At 43.1% G+C, this 19,199-nt stretch overlaps 1 protein-coding gene across 1 annotated transcript in view; it reads right to left on the bottom strand.

Annotated features, from left to right (window-relative positions):
- Positions 1-425: 425 nt before the first annotated feature.
- Positions 426-19,199, bottom strand: part of LAMC1 (laminin subunit gamma 1) — a 365,535-nt gene continuing 346,761 nt past the window's right edge. Inside the window, exons 27-28 of the mRNA XM_078643183.1 lie at positions 14,880-14,979; positions 426-8,576 (exon numbers count right to left, since the gene is read on the bottom strand). Of these exons, the coding sequence (XP_078499309.1) occupies positions 8,320-8,576; positions 14,880-14,979 (357 nt within the window). The 3' untranslated portion in view covers positions 426-8,319. The remainder of the gene's footprint in view (positions 8,577-14,879; positions 14,980-19,199) is intronic.

The raw sequence follows: 19,199 nt of genomic DNA on the forward strand, positions 1-19,199 counted from the left end.
AGGATCCATGCTGCAAAACCTTTTCTTTGACTTGTGTTGAAGTTTTTTAAAGATCCTTCTCCTGGTGTACCAGGGATGTCCACGAGAAAAAACTGGCTTCAAGCCCTGCGCAGCCTGCCAATGACAGACGTCGGTCACAGATCCACAATCTTGTTTGCCTCTGGTGCTTGGAGCACGACCACGATGCAAAGAACTGTGTCAACTGCCGTGCTATACTCTCCAAGGCTTGAGGGAGCGGTCCCTCAAGCTCCTTGCTGATCAACGTACTGTGACGCAACGGCCTTGATCCCGGTTAAGAGGAAGGTTCCAGGACCGATCGAGGAGCCATCGATCTTCGTCAAAGTTAAATAGCTGATTCAGTCTGATACAGGGTTTTTCTGTTTTTACAGATTAGCTTTTTCAAAGACATAACAATACTTGTAGGATAAGGTTACAAATATTCACTTTATTATAAATAAGAAATACTGTTTTATACATACAAAACTGCAAGTGTTGTGTTTTCCTTCTCCCCTTCCCCTGACAGCAGCGACCACAAGTTAAGGCATAGGGATTTAGTCCAGGAACACAGAATGGGCTCACAGCACCTTGTGCTGGGACTCGGATCTCATATCCACCATCATGCTGACCCATGCACCTCCCTGGTAAAAATAAAAGCTTCAAGGAAGGTAGCTGGCCACTGTGAGACTTATTAAAACAAAGGATGCTGAATTAAAACCAGATCCATTAGACAGTAAAAGTGACTGCGGTAGCCTCAAATTTTTTTAAAAACATAAAACTGCTGCTAAATGTATTGCACCATTACATGAGAGCGGAGTAAGGTATTGAACATGAATTTTCCCTATGAAGTATTTTGAATTCTTGTAAAAAGTAAGACAAATTGCTAGAGAAAGTGAGACAGAAGCTAAAAAATGTAATACCTCCGCTCAAGTCCAGTAGCTATGGTGTCTTGCCCATTACTTAAAGGTACAGCTCTGCGGTCATCAGCCTTTTGACAGACTCCAGTACTGATGTGTAGCACCTATTGTATCTATGGGAGGCCTGAAGGCACAAGAATACTCTGTAACAAACTGCCCATGTCTGCATGGTCCCCACTACAGTACAAAATGTGCAGGGTTCACACACAACCAGTGGCATTGCCATGTTTAGGGTCAGATAACACTGGGTTCAGAAAAGGACTCCCAAGCAGTCAGGTGGAGTGTACAGACACTGTAAATATAGCATAAAATATATATCAAACACAAAGAGGTGACTGAATAAGGGCATGAAATGTTACTTGAGCTTCAGCGCCAAGGAATAATAAAACATCAGTGGTTCTCTAATCAGGACTGTTTGCTACAGATTCACATGCTTGGTAGAATATCCGTACCAATGTTGCCAGTATCAGTCAACTACCCTCATGAAGTCAGTAAGACTAGAACCCAAACACCACTGTAATTTTTCTTCTCATGTAAAACCAGACCACATTATTATATACATATTTTTTACAACAGTTAACAGTGGTAAGGTTTTAGTATTATATAGCAGACTTAAGTGAAGCTGGCCCAATTCACTCCAAGGAGGGAATCACGGTAATCTATAGAAGATGACCATTCCAGAAAGCCTTTGTTAATGGAAAGGATTTATGTTAGGAATAAAGAGAACTAAAGTCAAAACGCACACTAACAAATGGATAAGGGGACTGAAGAATTCAATTTGACATGGAGGTTTTTATTTGAACTGAGTGGCCTACTCCATTCTGGAGCTTGTGTCCCTACAGGAATGACTGCCCAAAACAAGTGATCCCAGGTCATTCCATCCGAATTTATGAGAGCCAGCACTCTTGATATCAACAGCATAGTACAGATGTTCAACGCGAGTGCACCGCTTGACAAAGAATATTGGGAAATTAAAGAAAAACAAATTACTAATCTGTGACATGGTATTTCAGCATATATTTCAAACTTCTTTCCCACAGATACTGATTCCAGATACTTTCTTTTCCTTCACTTATTTTACATTCCATAAATGTCAAATTTCAACAGATTGTTTAACATCACTTTTAGGCAGGCGCTGCCCCTTCAAGAGCGAATCTCAAAGCTCATGCAAAGCATAGGATTCACGAAGTAGTGCATCATGAGTTATAAATTACTCATGATTTTGAATAGGTTCTAAGCACAGGGAGGCTGGTTGGGCCACCGGAAACTCAAGAGGATGCTCATGCTTGAGGATCACTCTATTTATTCAGTGCAGTATCTCGTAGATGCCTATGCATTAAAATGGACGACAAAGTGATTACTGCAATTTGAAAGAAAGGGTTGCAAGTGGTAATCCTGCCCTAACTGAACAGGGAAAGAAACTTGGTCCCATCAGCACATCCTGCTATTTGCCCAAATCCAGAATATAATATTGTAAATGGCCATCAGTGTGAAACATGGAATGACATCCGTTATTCACTGCTGTGCTGGTAAAGAAGTTAAAACAAAATGGTTATCAAACGATTGTTTCAAATGCTGTGAAAGCACAAAGAAGAGGCTATTGCTACACACTAGACAGACCTTCAGAGTATAGAAGGGGAATGACAGCCCAGCGAAAGGGCTCCATTTGGACACAACAGATCAGAAAGTGAAAAGAGACGGTCAACTGAAGTCTTCCCTGCATAGCTAGCCTCTACCAGTTCTGCACAGACCAAAGGGAGCAAAAGCCCTTCCTAATAACACTAAATACAAGTGCCATTTCATGCCACCAAACATAAAAATCATCTCCACTTTAGCAATAGAACACTCTAGTGGTCACAAATTCTTCCATAAAATGTAAAATTCAATATTGGAAGAACTGAATACTAGGATGTTCAACTGAAACTGAAAATACATGCTTTGATTCAGGACACTTTAATGGCCTTCCCTTTGCAAATTTATAAATAGGAGATCTACCATGTGAAGTAAATACATTTGGGGCAATACTGTCAACGTAATTACTCTTGAGACCACACTTGTACAGTGTGTCCATGGAGCTTGGATAAAGTATGGTAACTGTTGCAAGCTACAACTTGTATAATATTCAGCATCCCATAAGGATTAGATGAGACCCATCTTGAATAAGCTTACCAAAAATGCATTGGTTGGTGATCACTTTCTAGCCCCATGTACTAGATCTGTCAGCATATGTTTCTGTTCTACATTCAGGACATAGATCTATATCTCAGGTGACCTACAGATTCGATAGGCAAAGCTGAATTTCTATGGTCCACCAAAAGACATTTGCTGGGCTTAACCATTCACAGAATTTGAAGGTCAAAAACATACTTCGCTATGAGTAGAATTGTATTTTAGTGACCTGCTCGATTCTGATCTGGCCATAGAAATGTGTTTGACTACCCTCAACTTCAGTACACTTATGTGAGGGTCAACTTCTTCTCGACCTCAGACCATGTAGAGAAGAGGCCAGATACTTAACAGGATCCAAGGATGCCCACAAAATAAAATGAATAGAAACAGAAATAATTTACAGTCGGGGAATTCGCATGAAAATCTAACATGCATCTGATGCCAAATCCAATGCACAAAGACAAGCACTCTAATGGTTGAAGGCCAAAAATGTATTTCCTAAGAGGTGTAAACTTTGAACTGTTAGAGTATAATAAATGCACAAGAAAAAAGAAACTGTTCTTCAGTAAGCAGTATAGGTGCTGCGCAATTCATGAAAAATATTGGCTCTTGAATTTTGAAATTCGAACACCTTCTCTGGCCTACTTGGATGTATTTGCACAGATCACCCAATTGTCTAGGTAAGAAATTACCAAGATTTTTGTTTCAGAAGGAAAAGACCTACAGAAGGCAGACACTAAGGTAGGAAAACACAGGATGGAAAAACTGGTGATGATTCGGTCCCATCACAAATCTCATTTTCATGAGCTGTCATAACTGGGTGCGAATCAAACGCCACAAGAAGTGAAATGGTCATCAGTAATGGCACCCTATGCTTACATTTCCCCTAGAGGAGTTTGTAAAGCCACAGAAGACTGTGTATCCCATTCTTTGTCTAATGAAAAGATAGGAAGCTGCTTGACCCTTTCATGGACTTATTATATAGCATCCAGGAGCTGTGAGGATCTTGCTGTAAAAGCAGAGAACGTTGTGAAGACATTTTTGGAGAAGAGTAATTTGGGTATGATTTCAACAAGTTGTTGAGCATGGCAGTGATTGTTTGAGAAAATGTGGACAGGTGATAGCATTCCTCCAAGTGCGCCTATTGTTGGGGGAAATGGTTTTACTTGATATGCCTGTTTCACATCTAACCTAACTAACATTCATTGTTTATCCTTGAATTTTCTGACTGCAGCCATCTAAAGAGAGGGATTCCTTTGATAGGCAAGTCAAACGTATACTGCTGAACCTTAATCAGAGTCAAGATCAGCACTACACTTTGTGCTATATCACTAGTAGCTCGTCTGACGAGACACTATAGAACATATAGGAAGGTTGGATAACCAACAGTACTCTAAGACCATGATGAAACCTGCACTAAGATTGGACTATAAAGTGCCTAGGAAGAGATTGTCAAAAATATGAAAATCTGTATTTTAAGGATTTTTTGTAAGGAGCAAAGATCAAGGATGGCTGCCCAGTTGGCAACTCCAACAAATATTTTCCTCCGTCTGAGAAAGTGTAGGTTAAAAAAGGGCACTGGTAAAACTGAATAAAATGTTGGTGTGATAGAGGAATACACCAGACAGTCTTCAAACCCCAAAGCAAAGGGCCTCTGTTTCATGCTACCACCAGGTATTTCTCTTATAGGTGGAGCGTGTGCTGTAATAAAATAATGAATTCTCAAATCTTTAAAAATGCATCTTTTAAAAAAAACTAAAAAGCACTTACTATTAGGCAACTGCCTTGAACCTGGGAACCCTTTATCCAAATAGAAAATGGGGTTAAATGATTCCAACTCCTTGTGGTAGCAGAGAGCATTTTGATGCTCAACTAGACCTCTCAGGATCCATTTTTACCTACCCTCCTGAATGGGCTCCATTTGTTTATTTCACCATCAAAGGTGCTCCTGGAATAAAACATGTTATTTCTCGAAGAACTCATCTTAAAATACATTCACCTGAATGAATATCGAAAACTAAAAGTTGAGGTAAGATTAGCTTACTAATCTTGTTGTACAGAGCCATGTTTGTGCTGGTTACTAAGAAGTCCCTCAAACGGAAGCGTTACAATTTCAAATCAAGTTATTGGTCAGGCACTGCGACCTTCAAAATGAAGGTACAAATGAGTCAAACTAAATAGACTGTCAGTCACATGATTCAGCCAAGCTATCACAGGTCAGCGACAAACCATTCTGCGAGATGTGGAGAAATGTACTTTATCCCACCTACACAAAGACGGGATGCTGCCCTCTTTCTCAGGACACAGAGAGGTATCAAGGGGATCACTGGGTGTCTGGGTACATTCAAGTTGCATGTCCACTGTCCTTCCGCCACACATCTGCTGCACGTCTTGAAAATCAGATCCCTAGCTCGAAGAAATTCACAACTCAAAGTTGTATAAATCTTAAGGCAAAGAATTCCTTTCATACAGGCGCCACAAAAAACGAACGTGGCTAAGACTTGAGTTTTTTTAGGCAAATCAAACTACAAGAAGAAAGCAAGAGAAAATCAGTTTAAAGGCATGAGGTAAATTAGGTGTTTAGCATTCTAGCAACATCGTACACAAGATTCAAAAGATACCCTCTAGTACGGCAGATCTGTCTGGAACACAAACATGTTTTTACCCCAAGATGGTGGTCTTGTACTTGGTCACAGTAGGATTATATTCTACATGAAGTCTACTGGCTGAGCCTATGATCGACACAAATGTAAACTTCTATTTCATTGTTGAAAATATTACTGGAACCAAAAACTAGGTGGCCGAATAATGCACACCATGTGAACCTAGAATAGGTTCATGCAGCAAAAATAAATAAATAAATAAATTGCGTTTTGAAAACATCCTCTTAGAATTCTATAAGGGTACAGGGAAGAATTCTGAAGCAAATTAAATTTGAGGACGAGGTCTAATGAAGAAAAAGTCTGAATTACATTGACTTCAGAATCTGAATTTCAAATCCAGCACACTTTCCTAGCCGAAGTGGCAGGAAGGCTAGAAGAGTACCTCCAACCACCACCTGTCCCAGATCTGACCATCGAAGCCAAATCTACCTAGCGCCGCTGACCAAAAGGCTCTCATTGTGCTTCCCTATTATCGAATTCAATGATTTTAAAGACAATCCAGGTGATCGAATGATTAGCAGAACAAAGATGTTCCTGATTTATGGAGGGAGGGGGTGGTGTGACTGATAAAGAAAAATCTGCAGTCAGAACTCAGGATAGCTGAAGACTCGCTGTCCCGTCCAGCCGGATTTCTTTTCCCCATAACAGCATTAGCTGGCTTTAACTAAGTCTATACAAAAGGCCTTTTCCCGTGCTTATCACACAGTCTTTTAGTCTACTGAGAGAGGACAATAGAAGCTTGGAATATGCCACTATTTGGAAAGTATATTTAATTTTGTTCTTTATAATGGATTCATAATGTGACAAAGGTCCCAGAGAACAGGAACATAAAACAGTGCTCGGACTTTGTGCCTATTTAGGGGGATAGGGCCCTCTTGTCATAATAATGTTTTTCGGCTAAAAGAAACGCTTAAGCGTAGCTCTCTAACACTCTGAGGGGGATATTGAAGCAAGCATGTGAATCTATGCAACACCCGATGCTACAGAATCAACATAACCTGGTGTGCTAAGACGGTGAATGAGCAGCAGAGTATTAGGTGTAAGGAAGAAACAGGTATATTTACACAGAAAGAAAATTGACTTTTCCACACATCAGGGATACAAAAAGAGAAAAACATTCACACAAAAATATAAATTTGAAATAATGTATAGCACCAGTGTGTCAGATGATGTTTCCACTTCGCTCCTAAATGGACTCCACTTCCTCCCTCAAACCATAGCACCCTCCCCCCTCAAAAAACACTAGTTTCCACATTTCAGCAACCCAGGAGCACCAATGTGTGAATTAATGAGGAAATAAGGTCACTACCGGAGGCACCTCTGTTGTACCCACCCCAGGATTATTAACTAGGAGTGCAGCAGCCTAGCCTGAAATGGACACTGTCGATGGTGTCAACTGTTAGCACTGGAGGCGGGTGCAAGAGGGCCTGGTGTTAATACTATATACAGGCATCACTCAGACAACCTTACGAGAGTGGACGTGCCATTAGGAGAATGGTGGCCGGTTTACTAGCAAAAAAGTATAAAAATACTGACTATGGACTTCAGATGAAACTTAACTTGGACAACCAGGTTCCAAATGGGTTGAGAATATAACGCAGACAACCATGAACATCATATGGAGGAAATAAATGAGTAAAAAACTGATCTTGATAAAACTGAGGAGGCCGCATCCTATCAGGCAGTGCTAGATTTTAGCAGGACCCATTGGAGTGCCTGCAGCTCGTTCAGAAAGTCTATCTTGTTAATAAAGTTAAGAGGACCCTCTAGGAAAGTATATCGACCTCAGCAGCGCCAGTCTCCACTTGGCCAACGCTCCCAACTAGCTGAGTCCCTTCAACGTTTTAGCATGTGCAATGCATCTGATGTCTTCCATACGACTGCTGCGATAATACAGGCATCACTGGTTGCCTACATCCTGGTTTACCAGCACTTCTATACACATACACTCCCACCCATCAGCGTGAAGGTATCTGTGCAGCACATATACTATTAAGACTGGGCCTGAAGCCTTCAAGGCAATTTGCTCAACCACGCATTCTATTCTGCCAATTGTTATCACGTATTAGTTATTTGTAGGATGGTCCAAGAGTGAGAATGCTTGTACTGGCCTTCACCATTCAAGTGCTCTCCTTCATATATACCCTCTGGGACTGTCTGGATGGACAGAGGGTAGGCCTGAGGAACAATCACCAGTACCCTAGCAATGAACACAATCGTGAGGACAGGTAGGGTAGGTTACATGGTCACAATCACACTTAAGTCCAGAGGGTTTCCAACCTCCATGCAAACAACGGATTGGGGGAGGCAAAGGAGCGTGGAGCGTTCAAAGAGGACATTTTTGATAACCCACAATTTATGATTCACGGAACCCGGAGCAATTTGCTTCTTTAAAATGTGCAACCCTTTTCCAGATTTCAAAAACAATTATTGTAGCATTTAAAATAGACTGTGAAGAAACAAGTGAATCCGTTTTGGAAAAGGGCATCAACTCGGTGTATTGCTCCACAATCACAGCTGTTGAGCTGAGTGCTGGGGGATATATTCCCCGAGGAGGCTGCAGGCCGGTGGTTCTAGGGTTTTTCTATAGTTGGCGTGTTGAAGCAGCCGGAGGGTAGTGTTTTCTTAATGTCCTCCAAATTGCTAATGTCCTTGATTATGTCACTGATGTCCCTTTGGTATGAAAGGATGGAATCGTTTTGGAGGCGGGCAGCCTCTTCCAGCTCTGTGACTTTCCGGTCCAAGTCACTGTCTTTCAATTGATCTTTTGCACCTTTCAGTTTGTCCTCAATCTCCGAAAGCTTGCTCAGATCCACAGGATCCAACTGCCCTGTATGGGAAGAAGCAAGCATGAATGAGAGTAGGGTTTTAAATGGATGATTTAAGTGCTTCAAAACTCCTCCCCCACCTCACCACCCAGTCCCTCAGCATTATCTGATAATACATTGGCTCAATAACTTCCTTAACACCAAATTGATCACAGAAGGAAAATGTTACTTACTCTGTAATCATCTGTTCATGGCATGTAGTGCTATAGATTCATATGCTGTGCATACTTACCAACTAGTGTTGGGCCTGTATGTGAGCAAGTTATTTTTCTTTGAAGAAGTCTATCAAGTCACGAGGTACTGAGACTCCTCTCTGCAATAACACGCGTGGTCATCACCTCCATTGTTTGATTGTTTTCCTGCATGGCGGTTGTGGATGGAATGTGAAATGAAGTGAAATATAAAGAGATGTATAAAGAGCTGTCCATGAATAAGAGAAACATTAGAAAGTAAGAGACTGCAACAGCCGCCTGGGGAGGAGGGTGAGTGCATGTGAATCTACAGCACTACATGCCACGAATAGATGCTTAAAGGTAAGTAACATTTTCCATTCAAGGTAAGTGTGGCTGTAGATACACATGCTGTGCATAGACGATAAAGCAGCCATCACAAAAAGTGGTGGCTAGCCTGTGGGTGTTGCAGTACATTGAAAGAGCGTACAAAGAATTTCCTAGCCAACATTTGCTTGTTGGCGGGCTGGGACAGCCACACAGTACTGCTTTGTTAAAGTGTGTGGTGTGGACCAAGTAGCTGCTTTGCATAGATCAGCAATATGGATGTTCCCCAGCAAGGCCACAGAGGCTTCTTTCTTCAGAATGAAGTGTGCTCTAGAAGGAGTGTAAAGAGTTCTCTTGACTTTAGCATAGCATGCCTGGATGCATTGAACTATCCATATGGCAATGCATGACTTGGATATAGTCTTTCCTTTTCGGAGTTCGGAGAAAGCAACGTAGTACATGAGATCTTGTTTTACATCCAAAGAATGGAGAGCCTGCTCCATAACAATCAGGTTTTGGAGAAAAAACAGAAAGGCCAATGGACTGATTAAGGTGAAAGTGAGGAACTAACTACCTTAGGGAGGAATGTGGGGTTGGTGCAGAGGACAACACTATCACCATATACTTAAAAGAAAGGTTCTTCCAGGGTTTATGCCTGAAGCTCACTGACAAGTCTGAGTGCGGTGAAAGCAACTAGAAATGCCACCTTCCAGCAGAGGAACTGAAGGGGACAGGTGTGGAGGGGCTCAAATAAAGGAACCATAAGTTGTGCAAATACAATATTTAGATTACATGATGAGTGCCGGTGGGACCTGGGGAGGAATGACCCTTTTGAGACCCTCCATGAAAGCTTTAACGATCAGTATCCTGAAGCGAGAGAGAGAAATGTGTTGTCCATTCTGAAGGTAGGCAGCAACGGCACTTAGATGTAATCATATGGAGGTAAAGGCTAGCTCGGAAACCAGCAAGTGAAGAAAGTAACAGACAATATATTTTACTGTGGCTTTCGTAGGGTCAATTTCTTCTGAGTGACAGAAGCAGGCAAATCTCTTCCACTTGGCCGCATAGATGGCACGGGTGGTAGGTCTGTATGCTTCTTTGAGAATGCTCGTGCATTTAGGCAGATTATGGTATCCAAATTCTATGATCTCAGGAGCAATATTGTAAGGTTGATGAACCTGTGATCTGGGCGCCTGATTTCCCCATGGTTCTGCATGAGAATGTCTGGCTTGTTGGGGAGCCTCTTGTGCAAAATAAGTGAGAGTTTGAGCAGAGTCGTGAACCAGGGCTGGCCAGCCCGTGTGGGTTCCACCATGATGAGCATGAGGGACATCTGCTGAAGCCTCTAAACCACGAGAGAGAAGGAAAAGCGTTAGTTAATACCCCTTGTAGGAAACTGGGTTTTTGTTGCAGTAGCTCTTCCACTTTTTGCCTGTTTTTTGATGCAACTTTGACTCAAGTGCACTTGGTTCCGGCTAACAAAGTCCCCAGTGCTCTTTCCCCCAAAACAAGGTAACTGGTCAATTGATCCCCAATTGACCAGGCCTTTAGCACCTCTGCAAGTCACTAGTAAGTGGTACCCACAGTACCTAGGGCATAGGTACTAAAGAGAGTCCCTAAGAGCTGCAGCATATATTGTGCCACTCTAAGGGACCCAGCACCAAACTCCGGCAGACTGCCACTGCATGCGGTGTGACACAAGGTGCTCTAAAAAGTGAAAACACAACATGGCACATGTCCCCTAACACTGCACGCAATATTGATGCCACCATTACAGCAGGCCTTGCATCCCTAAGGCAGAGTACATTATATTACAAGTGAGAACATATCTGCATGTACAGATATGTTCCTGTGCTGGTCAATTCCATTACTGACACCAAAAGGGAACAGGGAAGCCATCTTAAGGTATGTACACAGCACTGGTGAAAAGGAGTTACCCAGCTACATAATGGATTCGCTGAAACCTATGGTACTGGGTATCCAACACCTCTTATTAATAAACCCACCCTTATACCAGTGATGCATTTATTATTACATGCAGCCAGAGGCACCTTAGAGCTACCCCTGAAAACCTACTGACTACTAGTGTACTGGCTGACTGGTGCAGACCAGCCTGCTGCCACGGACGGGTTTCTGACCACTGCAGACGAGAGCCTGCGTTCTCCGAGGGTCAGGGTTATGCCCATTTCTGACAGAAAGTAGTCATTTGGAGGGTGTAGACATCCCAAATATAAGTAGCCCATTGGCTACTAACTGTCACTTCTCTTAGCACCACTAAGTTAAGTATTTATGAGACACCTCTGATGCCAGGAAATCAGATTCGATGGATCCAGAAGAAGAGGACAAAGAAGAGCCGCAAGACAACAAGAACTGAAGACTGCTGGGGACGTTTGGCACCAAACGCTACCTGCATGAGTCTTGACAATTGTAACTGAGAGTCATCCTGCAGCTGAGCAACTACCAAGAACCCCGGTAGTCTGCCCGCACTTTGCAAATTGTCAGCAATTGGAGTACAGGAGCTACTCCCCTAAGAAGCAGACCCAATTTACTGTGTTGCGCTCTCTAGCCAGTCTGAAGCAGCAGCACCCTAGGAAGAGGTACCTGTGCTTGTGAAGGTCAGATCGGTCCCTCCACTGAGTGAGAGGACCAATATCTGGGGTACTGGACCCTTGCAGGAGCCAAGGCCTGTTTAAGTCCAGTCGGGACTCTTAACAGCACTGAGACTGAGCAGCCTTAGAAGGACATTAGCACCGCAGACACACACTTGCAGAGTGGCCCAGTAGTCCAGTGGTTGAACCCTCAACCAGCGAGACAACTGCAAGGCCATAGGACCCACAGAGTCCAGCTGACATTTCCACTCTGCACCCAAGCACCCCAGCCCAGGTACCGACAAACCGGCTGTGCCCTATTGTACCCAGGATCCTTGTGACCTGAGCCCCCCCCCCACCCCTCTTCCCCCGCTGGAAGCTCCGGACTGGTCCCCAAGTCCCCCTTTGCAGCATGTTTCTAGGTTTCCCCCTTTCTTTCCACCAGCGTAGTGCGCAAAGCTACCCACCCGACCAGCACCCCTGCACCTGGACGCCCCAGGGTAGGTAATGAATAACTGCTGGTGGTACTTTGGACCTATGCCCCTTACAACCCTCTGTTCGGAAGGAGACCCCGTCCCCAAGAAACCGACCTCAAATAACTGAATGCAACATATGCCTTTTCTGCCCCAGGGAAGAATTGCTGCGCAAAGTCGTGTTTAAATAAACTGTTTACCAACCTGTAATATTCTGTATTTAAAAAAATAATTTTTCTAAATTGGTCTCGGATTTATTCTTGAGTGTATGTTTCATTTATTGCCTCTATGAGTACAACAAATCCTTAGCACTACCCTCTGATAAGCCTAAACTGCTTGCCCACACTACCATAAAGGGAAGCTTTTAGTGTTCTAATTTTTGCCTTCTTAAACCACTAAGGGTTGCCTGGACTATTTACACAGTGTACCTCAACTATATAATAGCCAGCTTCCTACAGCCACCCAAAGGGACCCACACTCAACCTGCAGGCAGACTGCCATTGCAGGATGTGTGCAAGGGTGCAAGCCATTTAGAAAACACAACATTGCCCACTGTCAGTATGCAATGCCTGTGTACACTGCATTTACTATATGTAAGTCACCCCTACAGCAGGCCACAAGAGCCCTCAGTCATAGTGGGTTATATTACATGTATGGGTACATCTGCATGAGTAGATATGCACCTTTGATGCATAGTTCCATTGCTAGACATTGCAAGTGTTCAGGAAGCCATTCTGATGTACTGAGCACTGGCCATTATGAGTTACCCAGCTACATAATGGCTTCATTGAAAGTACTGGTGTTTCGTATCGAACACCTTGTTCTAGTACATCTATACTGATGTATCAGATTTATTAGGACCTGCACACAGAGGGCACCTTAGAGGAACCCCCTGTAGTCCTACTAGTCTTTTAATGTGTCGGCTGACTGGTACCTTCCAGCCTGCCACAACAGACTGAGTTCTGACACTCTGCAAGGAAGAGCTCATGCTCTGAGAGGTCAGGAACAATGCCAGCTCAGCAGCAGAAGATGTTCTCACCTCTTCCAGCAGGATGGCTAACAATTTAGCACTTCAAAGCCTCTGCATATTTGAAATGCAACCCTGGCTTTTCCCAAGACCTGGGAACGCCACCCCTGCCCGGGGGTGCATTTGGTACCAGAGAAGGCAGGAAATTAGTTGTTCAGGAGGAGTGTTGCACCCACAGGCCATCCATACCCCTAAGGTGGGCTACCTGAAGTAAATAGCCAGGGAAGGGTTTCACTATTTTGTTTTTGGTGAAATAGGGACTTCTGGGTCAGGATTATACCCATTCACACAGGAAGTGGTCATGTAGTGGATGTAGGCATCCTAGGGGTAGGTAGCCCATTAGCTACTACTTCGTGCTCCCCTAAACTGAGCATTTTAAGTCCCATTGGCATCAACAGTAAAGAGCTCTAGGCTACCATCACGACCAGCATTTCTGCACCCGGACACCTCAGGGAAGGTAAAACACACCTACTGGTGGTACTTTGGACCTTGGCCCCCGTACCACCTTAAGTCCCAAATGGCAACTCAAAACACTGCTTGCAAGTACCGGTTTGCTATCTGCGTTTGCTCCAAAAGGATAACATTGTAGCGTTCGAGGCTAATGCCTCAAAATGTTATGAGTATTTTTGTATTTTCTTCTAAAATCAATATCTCCACTTGTACTGAAGTTATTCCAAAGATCGTGGTGTATAAATTACAAAAATTTACTGTATTTTTATAAATTGGTTTTGGATTTCTTATGGAGTATGTGAACCATTTACTGACAGTGTGTTTGAACCATTTACTGATTGAGTGTGTGCGCAACAAATACTTAACACTTCTCTCTGATAAGCCTAAGCTTACTACAACAAATAGAGCACTCAGGATTATTAAAGTAAGCCTTGGAAACCAATAAGGGTTGTCTGGACGTTTTGCATGGTGTGCCCTTTCATTGGCGTCACTACATAAAAAGGAAGCTTCCTACACCTTTCCTATCAGGTGAGGTAGGAAAGCCTTCAACACTAGGTGAATGGCTGGAAGTTCCAGGTAGTTGATGAGGAAGGCCTGGATCTTCAAATCACGCTTTATTCAGGTGTGTTTGAAACCATGAGAGCACAGTATTTACAAGTCATACATACAATAATCAGTAAAAAGTAAGAATACATTTATAAAACAAAAGAATCCATCTTTCTTAACATACCTCAATCTCATCGGCTTGTAAAAAACAGGCAACATTAAAAATTACCTATTCATGAGATAATAGCTATACAAGCATGAAAGCAGCACATACTTGTGAAAATGCCATAGCCTTCAATAAACGAAACAAAGGTTTTTCTTGGCCCACCAAAAAACCTACAGAACATCGTAAAATGCATTGTATCTTGGAGACAAGGCCCAGTGAAACAACCACATGCCATCCACTTGGGAATGCTAGCGATACATGCAATAGATTGAGTCTAAATCTGGTAAGCAAAAAGTATTCCATGATATCACAATTGTTTAATAATGCTCAATCAACTGGGTCGTATTCAACAAGACACCGCTGTACTGTTGGTTATAACAATTCCTACTGTTCTCTAGCCAACTTTCTTCATTTTAAAAAGTGATTCTTCACCTATTTACGATAATCCTTTAGCACATCTCCAGGGATAGAAAATAGTTCAACCCTCCCCATGATTTGAAGCAACTCTGCTGCAATTTCATAATAAAAAGATTAGAAAAATAAAATACAGATTTATACCTAGCTGCTTGAGAAGATCGTCAATGATAGTCAGAACTCCATTCACAGAACTCTTGGCTTTCCTTGCATTTTCTTCAGCTTCTTGGGCTGCCTGTGAAGCCTGATAAAAACATATATATATTCACACATTTAATCTTAAAATGGTCAGGATAAACAATTACGCAAGCAGATACAGGAGGTGAACTAAGATGTTCTTTCAGAAAAAGCAATGATGGTTTAGTTGGCTTAGTCAAGGATTTATGAGAACCTCAGGAGAACCTGCTGGGCCCAAGATTAAAGTTGAAATAATTCAATGGTACTAACGCTGCATCAAGCAATTTCACAACTTAAGAGAACAGGAGACAAACCAAAATAATACATTTGAACCCTTATCCCAGTGGTGTCTGAAGTCCTGGATACCTCTCATCAAAATGGCAGAGTTCCTGACACTGAGAGAAGTAAATGCCATGCACTCTCCTGAGAAAAACACAAGCATAGCACAATATATTCAGAAATTACTGTCTTACTTTTAACCTACTGTGCTTCAGTATGACCTGGACAGTACAATTCCTGAACCACTAGAGAAGTATTTTAAATCCCATTCTATCCTTCTGCATAAAAAGTAGAGACTATCACAGCGGAAATAAAAATGGATGTAATTATGACCCTTAAATACAGGCATGCAGCAAGCCCAGATGATGCACTCAGTGATTTTGTGATGATCACTCCTAAAGGGTGAATAAGTATTTTACCCCAGCTGTTAAGGAGCATGACAGTCTACCATGAAAAAGCAAATCCTGACAGGCGATTATTGGGCTGTAATTTAAAAAGTAATGAGACTAAACAGACAGCATGCCAATTGTTATCCTGGCTGCATACCTCTTAGGCTTTTGAGAAACTGGCCGTCAAACATTGGAAAGTGCTGTATAAATACTACTCACTTGCCAATTTAATTCCTCTAACTAGTGGCTGGAAAATATTTATTTAAAGATAAAAAGTACGTTTTGACAAACCTGTCAAAAAGGAATCACTAGGACATCAACTAGAGGCCTAGAATGGCACTGACTTTGAAAGCACATTCAGTTATTTTGCACTGGCACAGTCATATCAAAGTTAAGTATGCGTGGTGAAATATATAAACTAACAATTCTCACGTGGGAACCCTTCCACAACATGGCGACGATGGTTAATCACATGTAAATATGTAAAAACAAAATTGTTACTTACTGGATGGTGTAGATTTGCAACTTGAAGAATATTCTGGATCCACATGCTGTGCATTATTCTGATATCTCGTGTTTGGGTCTAGAAAGTCCCCTTTTTACCCTGTGGACACCAACCATTTTTGGTTTAAACCCCTCCTCATGTGAGGTCAGAAATACGCCCCGGAAATTACTGGACACAGCCACCATCCTAAGATTCTTTTCTCTCTCTCTGGTTGACAGGATCCTCTGAAGTTGAGTTTGTATATACACCTATACTGCTGGAGGTGGAGGGGTTGCATGTGAATTTAGAAAATTCTTCAAGCTGCAAAACTACTCCTACTGGTAAGTAACCATTGCATTTTGCCGTGGCTTTCGGCGTCGAGGACCTGCCAATCCAGGTCCATCGCCACCGAGGATGCAGAGTCCAAACTCGTGCGCTGGTCTTCTTCGCCTTCCTCGAAATAGTAGAGGCCCTCTTTCTCTTGGTGTTCCTGGGGTTCTGGAGTTTTCGATGGCTCTTTGGCGTCGAACTCCTCCTCTTCCTTGACTTCGACGATCGGGATGGTGAACCTCTTCATCCGCTCGTCGAATTCTCTTTTCCTTTGCAGGATGTTATCCATTTCGGCCTCAAGCCTTCTCTTTTTCCTTTTCATCTCGGCAGCCTGTTCGGCGTCGGGTGATTAGGACGATCTCTTCGACGTAGATGTCTACTTCGAAGAAGCCTTCGGGTCCTTTTCCTTCAGCGTTGAGTGCTCCTTTTCAGGTGCGTGCTTCGACGACCTAAGCTTTTCTTGTGTCTTCGCCGCCTGGGAGTCCTTTTTGAGGGATCCGCTGGGCTGTTTGTCCCTGGATGCAGCTGCGGCCGTCAAAATTTTCGGCGCCAGTGCTCCTTTCGTGGACTTAAGACTCTGTTTTTCGAGCGTCTGACTCAGGCTTTCGAGAGTCTTTCTGTGCTTTAGGAGTCGACGTCTCTCCTACATCTTTTGTAGTTTTCTGATCGGTCTGTACGACCGTGAAGTCATCTGGTCCCTCGGCAATGTTGTCCTCTTAGTCACTGGAGAGGCCCAAGTCCCGAAGCGACGGAGGTTGGCCTTTTCCTTGCATGCTGTGGTTGGCTATCCTCTGCCTCTCTCTAATCCTGAGAGTCTTCAGCTTGAAGACGGAGCAAGCGTTGCCATCCTTGCTTTCGTGGTCGACCGGCAGGCAGAGGTTGAAAACCGGGTGCTGGTCCTTCTGCGCGTACTTGTGGTGGCAATTGCGGCAGAATTTGAACGGGGTCTTGTCCATTCCTGCGCTCAGGGGCCCCCTGTGTGCGCATTCTCCGTTGGACGTCAAAGTATTCGAAGTTCTCCTCCTTCTTCGTCGTCCCGTCAGTCTTGTTTCTGGATGTATTCTCCCAAAAATTTCGGTAGATTTCAGCTTTTTCTTCTTCTTTTCTCCAAAAACTCTGGAATCTCTTGGTGACGATCCAGACCCAACGGCGGAAAAAACAATCTGAAGATGGCGCCCAAAGGTGGGAGCTTCCGCAGGAAGCGTGCAGACGTCACAGGAAGTACACCAGAGGTGGGACATCAACGCCCACCTGGGCTACGAAAAAAAAAAAAAAAAAAGAAAGAAAAATCTACGATTCCGGACCCAACCACTAGACCGCAGACTACTGCACAGCATAGTGAATCCAGAAATATTCACGCTGCAAAACCACTCCTCCCCTCCCGCAGAGCAGCCCGCCCCTCGCCCCAAAAGCTGCCTTGCCTGCAACTAGAAAAAAATAAAATGACAACTATGAGTTATTATAATTTTATCTTACACTGCCGAATAGCAGTAGGGTAACGTTCCTCTGCCTTTGTGAAGGAGCCACCACAGTATACTACCATGGCTGCTAAGTGGACTTTGATAGAAGCATAGCCGAGCTGTTTGTCTAGTAGATGTATCAGGTATCTAATGACTGTGGCCTCGTGTCCAATATATTTTTTTCTTGTCTGTTACTCCAAAGGTGTAATCTCTCTCATTTGCTGCAGCTCCTTGTTGTTGGTCAACTTGTCTCCATTGCCCTTCTTGGCAACTTGAGGTGCACAAATACTAAGTCTCCAGGAGACATGCTACCTGGTTGAGGGTATTTTGTTCCGGTTCCCACTCACCCCCCCCTTAATTGAGAACAGGTCTCGGTGTGCTGAGAGTGATATGTACTCCTTTGGGATGTTTCCATGAGGTCTGAGAACAATGTCTGTTGAGCCCATTGTAGGGCTAGCTGGATCAAGTTGACTTGCTCCTGTCTGAACTTTTTGATCACCTTCAGTATCACTGGAATTGGTTGAAAAGCATAAGCAAATCTGCCTGACCAATACATCGACAGGGCATTCCCCAGTGACTTTTTAAAAAAAACTTTCTTTATTGGCATTTTCAGTAATACGGTACAGACATCAGTTAATTTACACATTTTGTTATAGCTACTTATCTTAGAAAGTAAAAAATGAATGAATAAATCAGACGTTCTACCCTCTGTTTTCCATACATCACATACCTACAACAGTATTCTGGCATGTTATTCATATCATCATATTTTGTTCTCTCAAACATACATCCTGTAGTTTTGTGTTATCCCTCGACGTGGTACACGGGTCATTCTTTACACACAGTCCTGGCATAAAGGTCTTGTCCACAAATCTCCATTCATTATTTTTAACTAACATTCAGTTGTCGAATATCTATTTCTCCTCTTCATCACTTCCGATACTCTGTAGGTAACTCTTGAAGGGTTGCCATATGTCTCGGGCCTGGATCTAGGTGGGAGTAACTCCGCATATATATATTATTTTGCTCGTGACAGGATTCCCCAGTGACTCTGGGTGGTAGAACGTGGATGAGAAGCTTTGACATTTCGCGTTCTTGTGTGTTGCAAAGAGGTCTACTTGCGGAGTCCCTCAGATCTGGAAGATCTGCCTTGACACTTCTTGTTTTAGTTCCCACCTGTGTGGTATTTGCTTTCCTGCTTAGCCGGTCAGCTTCTGTTTTTTTTTTCCTGGTAGGTATATTGCTACTACTGATAGCTAATTCACTATCACGCATTCCCATATCCCTTAAGCCAAGGCTGATAGTGGGTAGGATCTTGTCCTGCGCGGTTTGCTCAAGTAGTGCA

This window comes from Lissotriton helveticus, chromosome 1_1 (assembly GCF_964261635.1).
Source record: "Lissotriton helveticus chromosome 1_1, aLisHel1.1, whole genome shotgun sequence".
Taxonomy (NCBI): domain Eukaryota; kingdom Metazoa; phylum Chordata; class Amphibia; order Caudata; family Salamandridae; genus Lissotriton; species Lissotriton helveticus.